This window comes from Equus quagga, chromosome 15 (genome assembly GCF_021613505.1).
Source record: "Equus quagga isolate Etosha38 chromosome 15, UCLA_HA_Equagga_1.0, whole genome shotgun sequence".
NCBI lineage: Eukaryota > Metazoa > Chordata > Mammalia > Perissodactyla > Equidae > Equus > Equus quagga.
Genome location: NC_060281.1, coordinates 14,718,665 through 14,731,123, shown reverse-complemented (window position 1 = coordinate 14,731,123; position 12,459 = coordinate 14,718,665). Strand labels below are relative to the sequence as shown.

The window sequence follows — 12,459 nt, the reverse complement described above, 5'->3', positions numbered from 1 at the left end:
TTGAGTAACCCTAAGTGTAGGTTGCAGTGCGCCAGCAGTGTACAAAGACACAGAGTAAAAAACACAGCACATCTTCCAAGAAGGTCAATTCAGGGTGAAAACCTAAGCATTCTAGTTGGTAAATCATTTAAAATAATATGTTATAATAAATATAGCATGAATAATTTATCTGGGTCAATGGTAATTCTGAATACATTTTTTTAAGATCATATACAAAATATTCAAAATTTCATGTTTGTATTGGTGTGCTGTAGCAGTCATAGTCTGACCAGGAAAACAGGAATCACTCAAGATCTTTTTTACGGAAGAAATTTAATACAGGACATTGGTTACACAGGAGTATTTGAATAGTAGAGAAGCCAAGCAGGTTACATTTCCCTATTCGCAACAAATATAGAATGATTTTTTTTTTTTTTTTTTTTGGTGAGGAAGATTGGCCCTGAGCTAACCTCCATTGCCAATCTTCCCCCTTTTGCTTGAGGAAGTTTGTCCCTGAGCTAAAATCTGTGCCACTGTTCCTCTACTTTGTATGTGGGATGCCGTTACAGCATGGCTTGATGAGCAGTGTATAGGTCTGCCCCTGGGATCTGAACCTGTGAACCCTGGCCCACCGAAGCAGAGCATGCACACTTAACCACTCCGCCACCATGCTGGCCCCTAGAATGATCGTTTGTTCTTCATGACATTGTGCTTAGGTACTCTTGGAAATATAATAGAAGGTTGAAGTCTTGACCACCTAATGAATATTATACAGATAGAAATAACATTTAAGTTAATTTTATGAAAAACTAGATTAATGGTTAAGCAGCTTCATATTAAATTAATGATTTCTTTGTAACAGATATAGAATAATGAGATTTAATATAACATATTAAATAATTGCATAACATTTTTTTGCCTATTGATTAATTTTAAAATCTCTAGATTTCCACACGAGCCACAATTATAATTTTTTGGACATAATAACTGTTCAATTAATGTTTGGGAAATGAAAAACATTGAAATGTAAGTTTTCAGGAGGCTTTATTATATTTACCTACAACTTCACCATTTGTACATAAATCTTAAATTACTTGATTTTAAGGTGGTGCCGTTCAATTTTGGAATTACAATTACATATCCATGTGGGTGGGGAACTGTTGGATACAGATGTGTCGATGGCAGCAATAGATCACAATTAACATCCTGTTTATAAGGAAATAGTGGAAAAAATATAAACGGCAGAAGTAGAATCCAAGATTTAGTGGTCTGGGGCCATTCAGTATAAGAACAGTGGTCCCTATGGGCGTCACTGCAGAAACAGGGCTGTGAAATAAATGCTAGTTTTAATGATGACCATGAATCATCAATAATAATGTGAATGGTATCTTAGTCCCCATTTAATAAAGCTGGATAATATTTTTTTTAAGTTTAAGAGATGAAGGCTTTTAAAAAGTGTAGTGATAAAAGGAACAATTTTTAATTGTGGAAAGTTTGCTTATACAGAGCATCCCATTTTCCCACAAAGCCATGTATATGAAATACCATTATGACAACTTTGCTATCCACCTCACTCAACAAAATAGTGAATTTGTATTATAGTGAAAAGAAAAAAAGGTGCAGAAATAGTCTTCAACAGCAAAGCTATGGTTTGGCCATGAGGGAGGAAAGAGACAAGCTGCAGTACAGGAATCTCTTTCAGGATGATCCTGCCACTCTTAGGAAGAACATCCTCTTGTGTTGACAGAAATATTCTGTCCTTGATACTCCAAACAGTTGCTTCCTAGAAAGCAGGAACCCAGGGGGCATGGAGAAGTTGCACAAAAGAAGATGCTAAATAAACCGAGTGCCAGTAGACTTGTCTCACCAATTGTCTCTCCCAGTTTTCTTCTCTATTCCAAGTCAGGGTGCTCCTTACCCAGAGCAAGGGAACTTAAAAAGATACTAATGCGATGGGAACACACACACAGGTATGCACTCCCATAGTGTCATGCCCACCCTCACGATAACTGTTTTCAGGGCCCAAGGTCCGGGGCAATGTCACAAACAAAGACCTTTATGTGAGATAGCATGTTAGTTTTCTGTTGCTGCATCACAAATTACCACAAACTTAGTGGCTTAAAATAGCACAAATTTATTATCTCCAGGATGTGGGTCAAGATTCCAGAAAGGCTTGGGTGGGTTCACGGCTTCTGTGGGGCTCTCAGGAAGAATTCACTTCAACAACTGTTCAGATTGTTGGTAGGATTCATGTCCTTGTGGTTGTAGAATTGAGGTCCCTGCTTCCTTGCTGGCTGTCAGCTAAGGTCCACTCTCTACTCATAGAGTACACCCACAAGTCTTCTCATGCAGCCCCTTCCATCTTAAAAGCAGAGACACTCAAGTCCTTCTCACATGTTAGATCTCTCTGCTTTCCTTTTCTGTCTTCTTCTGCCACAGCAGGAGAAAGCTCTCCTCATTTAAGGGCTCATGTGTTTGACTGGGCCCATCTTGATAATCCTGGATATTTTCTCTATCCTAATGCCAACTGTGCAACATAACAGTGTATTCGTAGAAGTGCTCTCTCATCTTATTCCTAGGTTCCTGGGGTTAGGGCAGTACATCTTTGGGAGGTCATGTTAGAAATTCTGCCAACCACAAATAACTTTGGCATTTCAATAACTAAACTTCCATAAAAGATACAGACATATTTAATTTTACTGTATGACAAAGAATATTATTTAGAGGGTTTTTTCTTTTTAATGAAGCAGGAGAAAGGGAGGGAGAAGAAGAGAAATGAGGGGGAAAAAATTAAAGAGAGCAAAAATTAACTTTCTATTGAAAGGAAGGGAAGCAATATAAAATGTATCCTGCTAGGATTCCAGAAAAAAAGACAGAATATAGAAATAAGACCCCCATGGGAAACCCCCAGTTTAAAAAGGGCAGATTGAAACTATGTTTATCTCTGTTCCCTCAACTTCACTGAAATTACTTAAAAAGTAAAAATGGTGCCAATCAACAAGGATAAAGAAGGCAGGAGAGGAGAAGACAACTGACAACAGAGGTCAACCAAGCTTTGCAAGATGGAAAACAGGTTCACGGAATTAACTTAGCCAAGCAAAGGAAGCTGAAATCCAGATGCCCCTAGAGGAAGATAAAGATAAGGAGAGGACAATTCACTGTGCATTATTTACTTAAAGTGTAGACAGCACACCATTTCTCCCCACAAAGCAGAAGTTGGTAGCTTTTCGAAAGCAGGTGAAAAGTAAATGTCCAATATGGCCTCAATTTGTTGAAATGCATGCAACGCCACTAAATTCACAAGAGTGAACCTCTCAGGAACATCTTTGGTGCTTTTCACTGAGAGGCCTGCGTCTCTAGACTAATTTCTGCTGTCTCAAGGTCAATTCATTAGCTTGTCAATGGCTCTCCACTGAGTTCAATGGAAGTCCCAACTGACACTGATCAAAGTTGAAGGAAACAAGACTAGCCTTGGGGCCTGCACAGGGCTTCAGGGTTGTTTACCCTGCTGAGTAATTCTTAGGACCATGGGAAACATTGCTAATTCTCATTCAGTCCCTTAGGACATGGCATTTCTCAGTCTGCAGAGACTTATTCAGATATAGTTAAGAAGCAGCCTTTCCTTATCTTCAGAAGATTTGCTTTTGGCCTCTTGTCTAGAAAATCTCTCTTAAAATACTAGAGAAACAGAGAGAGATGAGGGATATAAGACATCCCAACAGAAAATCGATGGTATAATACACATGCTCAGCAGTTTCACATTAAATCAGAAACATCTGAGTCAAAAGTGAAAACTTGATGGCTATAAAGGATGGAGGACAATAAAGATGATCTTTTCTCTGAAGCTGTTTCCTTTCTTCACGATAGAATGATATCCCACACATGTATGTGTGTGTGCCTAAGCTTGTGCTGCGTCTACTCTCTGCTCGATTTCCTCTGCCTCACCTCCACTGCTTCTACTCTTTGACTTTTCTCTCCTTGTAGTTAAAGGCTAAATATTCACTGAGTCTTTTTTGATATATAACATAAAAATCAGTCATTTTGGAATGATAACCTATTAGGAAAGCTCAGTACTGTAAAATCTAAATGAAATTTAGCAATGGACTGGCCCTTTTTCTCTCTCGTCACCCATAAATATAATATACTTATCACAACTCAATAGGATCTCAATGAAATTGGGCCAAAGGAAAGAAAATATATTTAAACATGTGCTAAGATGCATCAGCATCGATTTGCAGATTTCTGATTGTTGTGTTACCATGCACAATATCATAATAACATCAGTAACAAGGTTTGGTGCTTGTTAAAAATATTCAAGATTTAATAGATTATGAGCAATCATGTAACTAGGGATACTTTTCAATTCTAAGCTAACAATTCCCAAAGCCCTTCACATCAACCAGGATCCAAAAAAGAAAAACTTGTTTGAGATTTATTTTCGTATCTTCCATACATCTTAATGTCATGTATGGAAGAAGAACACCTATCTCCATTGTAAAGACAGGTAAAATACGATACAAAAACACTAGCTAAGTTTTCATTTGGATATGTTGCTCTGTGTATAAAAAGGCAATCAACGTATTAGTCGAATATGCCTTAAAATGTAAAGCTGTCTTTTTTTGTTTTTACTTTTGATTTTATAGTGAAGCCCACATCAATTGGAGATGGTTGTATAGAAGGAACTAATACCCCTGGAATCTTAATTGCTTATTTGTTAGCACCACCATAAATAAGATGAAAAAGCAGTGGCAGAATAATCTAAAGGAATATCAATTTGTAAAATTGTACCTAGTAATATAGCTCAGAATCTAAATAATTTTACCTATTTCAGAGACCCAATATCAACTCAAAATGTGCACCAGTGGTGGTGACATATTTATAAGTAATGTCCATGTTTGCCCCTCTTGAGCCCTCTATAACCAAACAGCATGCGTTTGTGAGATGGTTAGTTTTATTTATGTTTCCTAAGCATTATGAGAAGATCAAATCATCTTTCAGTCTGGGGCATCTTTTCGTTCCTTTGCATCTTCTAGAAAGTGGAGCTTGGGACTTGAAGAGTCTTGACCTCATGATAGAAGTCTTGACGAACTTGGGCTGGTCAACTCATCGCTTGGCTAACACAATCTCTAAAATTGAGAGTAATTTCAACTTGCCTTCCCTTCTTGTGTACTTCAAATACTTCTTCATTTACTAAGTGAAGGGAAATATTCAGGTAAATTTACTTTTTTTTTAAATTTTTTTTTCTTGTGATGAGAAATTGGTTTTTTTAAGATTGGCACCTAAGCTAACATCTGTTGCCAACCTTTTTTTTTACCTTCTTCTTCTCCTTCTTCTCCCTAAAGCCCCCTAGTACATAGTTGTATATTCTAGTTGCAGGTCCTTCTAGTTGTGCTATGTGGGACACCGCCTCAGCATGGCCTGATGATTGGCACTAGGTCCACGCCCAGGATCCGAACTGGCGTAACCCTGGCCCGCCGAAGTGGAGCATGCGAACTTAACCACTTGACCATGGGGCCAGCCCCATAAATTTACTTATGAATTGTGTATTGAACAGAAACCTGGTTGAGGACTTCAAAATATCAGCTTGTACAGTCAGAATAACAGAGCACAAAGGACATCACAGATCCTACACAAGTCTGTGCCATAAACATAGCTGGCAGCAGTGATGTTCCTGCCTCACACAATTTGACAAAGACGTCCTTTACAGGGCTTGATAATCCTCGGTTAATACCTCAGTTAATCCTGGATTAAGACCCAATCAGGGTCACTGTTTTTGCCTAGCAAACTCCTGGTCATGCCTCCAAAACTTTCCTAAATCTAAGTGCCTTCCCCTGTCCCTACAGGCAGAATTATTATCACCTCCCTCAGTACTCAAGTTTTAGCTCACAGCTCTATGAAACTGTGATAGGTAGTGACTTTGTCCCTTAAGGCAAAGATCATATCAGTTTCACCTCAGTAAACCCAGAATTTAGCCCACTGCTTAAATTCATTACATACATAAAAGAATGAACAAATGAATAGAAAACAAGTTGTTTTAGAAAAATCTCTTTCTACATGCTTTTCACCTTAAGGTACCAAAATATAATGTCCTCAACCACCCAGGAAGTAGAATAATCATGAAGAATATGGATTTAATAAAGAATTTTAAAATTGAGAATGTAAGTTTATAAATGACTTTTTAAAGTTTTATTCTTATCTTAAGAAGCAGGCAGATTATGTGATTCAGCATAAGTAGATTGACATTTGCAATATTCACCCAAGAAATCAGTCCTCATTTGGATGTTATTATAATTAGTACTTACCCATATCCAATGACTCCCTTTGATTGAGTCACCATTAACCCCCCAATAGTCATATTCAGAACATTCTCTAGTAGTCCAGTCTGTTGAGCAGTGATGATCTGGTGAGCCAAATTCTGTAGTTTGTTGCTTGATAAAGATGGAATTGGTCCAGTGCTTTTTACTGTTGGCAGATACCCAATTTCAATGACCATCACTTTTGAGATAGGTTCCGTAGTGGTTGGTGGTGGGACCCTATGTGAGCTCATTTCTATCATGAGAGGTCTACGTCGACCAGCTCTATAATGATTGGCACAAGTCACAGTTGGGCAATTGCGCTTTCTCTTTGTTCTACTGTCAGCAATGGCCTTTAAGGTTGCTTCATTGCCAGGCATCTCATGAGTAAATCTGATTTGGTCTTGGCCAATCTGCAGGAATTCAGTTAGTCTTTCAAGGAACATGACTTCCCAGCCTTTTTCTAGGATTGAAAACATCACAGTGAGGACCAAATGAAGGGAAACATCTGAGCGTATTTCAACGGGCTCCTCTCCTTGTAGGACAACATATAAGAGGTTATCCATGATGCTGAAATAGTTGGAACCAATAGGCTCATCCAGCAATGAGGAAGTTGATTGAACTAGAGTGGGTGGAATGAAACTTCCCCTTAAGAAAACCTGGGGGCTCTGGAGTTCATGGTAGAATACAGCTAAGAGAAGCTTGGAAGTACTTTTGTTCCCCAATAGAAAAAAACGCAAAACTTGAGGAGTCTGATCCACAAAGCAGACCTTGGTGATTTCCCTGGTAGGTAAAATGGAATAGAAAGTAGATACAGATCCTGAAGTAGAGCAGGGAGTATTGGCATTTACACTACTAAAGGTGTCAACGAAACCGCTAGTCACAGATACAACTGGATATAACTTGCGCATTGCCCAAGTGGCATCAGCATTGTCAAGAATTAAGATCACTTGGTCAGTCTGTTTGCAGATGTAGCCTTGTATCAGGGGTCGGTATATGCATTTCTGTTCTTCTCTAAATGTACCTATAAAATAAAGGAAAATAAACAAGAGACATATGAACCACAATCTCTCAAAGACGATTTGCAATCCCTCGCTCTTATCATCATCTATAAACTCATGAAATATTTATTCAACATTTAAGTGTGCTCGCTACTGAGAATGCAAGAAGTCTGGGGCAAAATGTGGAAAGATACATACAATAAATAACAGCCGTTTAATATAATTTAAATGTATATCTTACATAATATATGCTATTTAAAATTAATGATGGATGCAATAGCTAAGTGTAAAACATATTGAATGAGTAAAATAATTAGGAAAAAAGAAGAAGAATTAAGGCCTCCATAATGGAAAAAGGATACGAGAGGAGGCAGTAATAATATTCGAGTCAATGGGAAAAGAAGTAGATTGAGGGGCTGGAACAGAGAATTTATGAAGATATATTAAAAATAAAGCGATATATTGTGACCAGGTTGTGAAAGAGTTTGGATGTCAGACTATATAATTTTTTTCTCAAGCTTTCTCTTTTCTTTTTTATTCTTTTTCCCAAAGGCCCCCAGTACATAGTTGTATATTCTAGTTGTAGGTCCTTCTGGTTGTGCTATGTGGGATGCCGTCTCAACATGGCCTGATGAGTGGTGCCGTGTCTCCACCCAGGATCCGAACCAGCGAAACCCTGGGCCACCAAAGCAGAGCATGCGGACCCAACCACTCAACTATGGGGCCAGCCCCTCATGCTTTCTTTTTTTCTAAACATGAAAATGAAAGAAATAGAAGAAGGGGAAAAGAAGACAGTAGTAATTTGAGGAGTTGTGACATTAAATAGAGCCCAAGTTGAGGATGATGGGAGCTAATGAAAACACTTAAAGAAACAGCGTTATCCAGTATTCCCAATCCATTATTCCCAATCCTCCTATCTATGAGCCTGGAGTAGTGCTTGTTCTGAATCCACAGGAATATTTTACCTTCCAAAAAACAAAGAGTTCCATTGATTTAAAATTGATATTCACAAAATTGGCTTGTATTGTTTTCTGGATATTTTAATTTGCTTAGTACTAGTTCATTAAAGCAACTTAAGAATTGGAAGAATAAAAAATTGAACTGTTACGAATGCAGGATGTACTACATTTGAACATGATCTAGCCTCCTCCTACATCCTTCCTTCCATATGATATGATTAGGAAACTGTGCCAAAGCTCCTATGATAAAAATACATTTAATTACCAAAATGTTGCTTCAGGAGTAGGGCTCATGGTTTACTTGAGCCTCAACAATAATATCAACAATAATAATGGTCAGAATTACAAGCTATATTGTAAAATATTTCAAACTGAATGATAATGAAATTTTAGCATTATCAAAATTTGTGGGATGCAGTGAAAACAGTGCTTTGAAGGAAATTGATAATGTTAAATGCTTAAATTACAAGAAAAGAATTATCTGATTGCAATGCCTTCTGGTACTACCTTACGAATTTAGAAAAAGAACAAAGCAAATGCAAAGTAAGTAGAAGCAAGGAAATAATAAATATAACAGTAGAAATCAATAAAATAGAAAACAAACAAAAACCTAGAGAAAGTGAACAAAGCTAAAACGTGATTCCTGGAAAATATTGACAAATTGATTAACCCCTCACTAGACTGATCAAGATAAAAAGAAAAAGCACAAATCCTCGATTTCAGGAATGAAAGAAGGATTACTCCTACAGATTCTACAGACCAAGGTAAAGAAACTGTTACAAACGAACTTTATGCCCACACGTTCAATGACTTAGATGAAATAAACAAATTCCTTGAAAACTGACAGAAGATAAAAATAGAAAATTTGAAGTGCTCTGTCTCTTAAAGAAATTTAATTCAGTAAATTGAATACTAAGTTATTAATTTAAACAGAGATTTAATTATCAAATATTAAAAAATGGTCACTTTTACATAGTGTCTTTCTCCCTATGGTCATGTAATATGGAAGTGCTATTGTTAAATCAAGAATTGTCTTCAGGGTGGGCTCCGTGGCCGAGTGGTTAAGTTTGCGCGCTCCGCTGCGGCGGCCCAGGGTTCGATCCTGGGCGCGGACATGGCACCACTCGTCAGGCCACGTTGAGGTGACGTCCCACATCCCACAACTAGAAGGACCTGCAACTAAGATATACAACTGTGTACGGGGGGGTTTGGGGAGATAAAGCAGGAAAAAAAAAGAAAAAAAAAAAAGAATTGTCTTCAAAACATGGAAACCATATGAAAGGAATGAATTGATCTTAATAGCCACGGAAATTGTGCTTTGAGACCCTGATGCACCAACCTCTACTGCAGGTATAGCCTTTTCAAATGAGATAGTTAGGTGGCCTTCCCTCGTGGAAAATCCTTGAATCACACTGGTTCCCCTTTTCTAAACTCTACAGCTCCCTCTCCTTCTTTTTACATACTTTTTTCCAGTCATGTTGATGCCATTGATTAATCATTCACATTCCACCCAGTTTTATAGATCCCTGACTTTGCTCTTCTTGCTTCTCATCCAGGACATACAATGTCTTTTAAAGTCATCTCTATAGATTGCTAAATTCTTGGAACTCTCCCTAAATAAAATAATCATTCTCTTAGTTGATGTGATTCTCAGTCTCTGCTTTTAAGTAACTATACGTACTTTGATAAATTACATAAACTTAGTAGGCTGTCCTTAAGAGATTATTTTTCAAGGCCAGGTACTACATCTCATATTTAAATTACCACAGGGCTTAACACACTATCTAAAACACAGTAGATGCTCCTTACTATGTATTACTTGATTGATACATATTGATCTTTTCGAAACTCCTGTTTGTCAAATAATTTTTATCTATTCTTTGCCAGGTGTCTAGCTATAAGATTATTGTTCTATAGCTGGAATACATTTTAAACCAACTCACCACAACAATAATAACAGAGTACATTACAAAAGGTTATTCTGAGAATTGTCCCCTGAATTGATGCTAATGAATGAAAACTAAATACTGTGAGAAATCCAACTGTTTCACATGAAAACATAAGATTGAAATTATGGCTAATTATAGTCACAGAATTTTCTTCTGTTCTTGAATCACATACTTGATTTGTCCACAAAAAGATTCTGTTGTGGCAAAACATTTTTGTCTTGTTAATTCACTAATTTATTAAATAAATATATATGCAGGAATGTGAATTTTTCTTTCTCTCTTTTGTGAGGAAGGTCAGCCCTGAGCTAACACCTGTTGCCAACCTTCCTCTTTTTGCCTGAGGAAGACTGTCCATGAGCTAACATCTGTGCCAGTCTTCCTCTATTTCGTATGTGGGACACCACCACAGCATGGCTTGATGAGTGGTGTGTAGGTCCACACCCGGGCTCTGAACTCATGAACCACAGGCCTCTGTAGCAGAGGGCACAAACTCAACCACTCTGCCACTGGGCCGGCCCCATGGGCTTTTCTTTCTTTACTTCTATTCCTGATGGCAAGTGTCTTCCAAAGCTAACATAACAAATAAATAAATATCAAAAAATAAATATATTTATTTTTATTTATTCCCCCAGAAGATAGTCTCACAAAAATGCTGGACCTCCAGGACATCTCTGCCTTCAGGATCTAATGCTTCCTATTCTCTTATTCAGCAATGAGATTGGACGGAGCAGAGTATGACTGACTACCCATGTTGGAGACAGGATCTCAAGAGGGAGAATTGAAGGAGGAAGGATTGAAGGGTTTGAAGCAGGAACGGTCAGAGAAGGTTTGAATGTGAGAGTTTGAGAGCACAATTCCTGCTGAATATACGTGTTGCAGAGCACATGTCCACTCTGGAACCTAGGACAGGCCCAGTGCCCATGAGCAAGCTCAGGAATAAGGTGATAGATGAGTATGAAAAGTCACTCTCAAATCTTCATAACCTGTTGGAATTTTGTATGAGTTGGATTATAAACCCTAGAGACTGAGACAAGAAATCCAATAAACATTTACTGGGATTCCTTGTGCTTGCTTAAGTAGAATATTTTGTTACTAACTATATCAACTCTCTCTTCAATGATAAGGAGTTGGTTATTATTGTTTTTGTTATTACTAAGCACTGTGATGTGATTAAGGGTTAAATGCCAGGCACATATGGCTACTCAAATATGTGTCAATTACCTGCTTGTTTAAATTTAGTCAGTTACCTTCCTGATTTCAGAGTAACTAGTACCATGCCAATTACATGCATTGTTTTTATTCCTAATGTATTCCTTTTTCATGTTTTGAAGCTCTATGCATGAACATTTTACTATGAAAGGAACACATGCATTCTGATTTCTGAGACATTTGGTTGGAGACTTACTACGATGACCTTCATGAAGTCAATAATTAGTATCTCCTAACTTAAGTAAAAAGAGTTTCATGAAGCATTGGTAATTATAAAATATTCTCCCCATGGCTTCCCTCCTACATCCCCATAAAATGGAGGACATGCCCATCTGATCCAGTGTAAGCATAAAGAATATTTAAATTACTTTGGTTCAGTTCTTCTTGACAAAATATAAAACAAACAGCACACTTTCTCTCCAAAACCATACAGTCTTTACAATTTGCTATCCTAGGAATAACGCTGTGCAAAAAAAATCTGTAATAAATAATGTATTAATTATATTTTAAGGCTTCCAGGCTTATGAAAGATACAGCGTTTCTCTAAGTCGGAGCTGAAGTTTCTTGGGTAGCAGTTTGAGAGTGATGATTGGGATGTGGCTGCCTCAGCTTCTTTGTAATGGAGATAAAGCTGCAGACAAGTAGCATTTACCCACTGGGGAAACAATGATTTACATAGTGGATGCATTATTATAGTTAACTAGAAAATCCTTCTTTTATAGAGGAAGTGAAAACGGACAAAAAACAAAAACAAAATAATTCCACCTAACAGTTACATAGTCATCTCTGGGAGTACAAGCTTACTCTAACAGGAATTTTCTGCCTTAGAGTTTTGACAATAAGGATTCTATACAAAGGAAATGCCCTATGTGAGCTGAAAGGTATGTTCTTTTAAAACAATTAATACCTAATTTTTTTGAAGTAAATCAGTCTGGCATCCAAGAGGAGATTGTGAAAAGCAGCTAATGCATCACCACGATAATTCAGAGCTTCATGAAATGTACTAGAAAAAAAAGGCCGATTGCTGTGTTTAGACACAAGCTGAAATTCTGCAGATAAGACAGAACCT

The 12,459-nt window shown here is 37.5% G+C and overlaps 1 protein-coding gene across 6 annotated transcripts in view; it reads right to left on the bottom strand.

Moving 5' to 3' along the window:
- PKHD1 (PKHD1 ciliary IPT domain containing fibrocystin/polyductin) overlaps positions 1-12,459 on the bottom strand; it is a 412,643-nt gene that overhangs the window by 32,157 nt on the left and 368,027 nt on the right. For 4 of the 6 annotated variants that reach the window (XM_046639693.1, XM_046639695.1, XM_046639694.1 and 1 more), the window contains one exon: positions 6,282-7,296. In XM_046639693.1, the coding sequence (XP_046495649.1) occupies positions 6,282-7,296 (1,015 nt within the window). Of the gene's footprint in view, positions 1-6,281; positions 7,297-12,297; positions 12,458-12,459 lie in introns of those variants that run through there. The other 2 variants (XM_046639697.1, XM_046639700.1) reach the window with 2 other exon arrangements.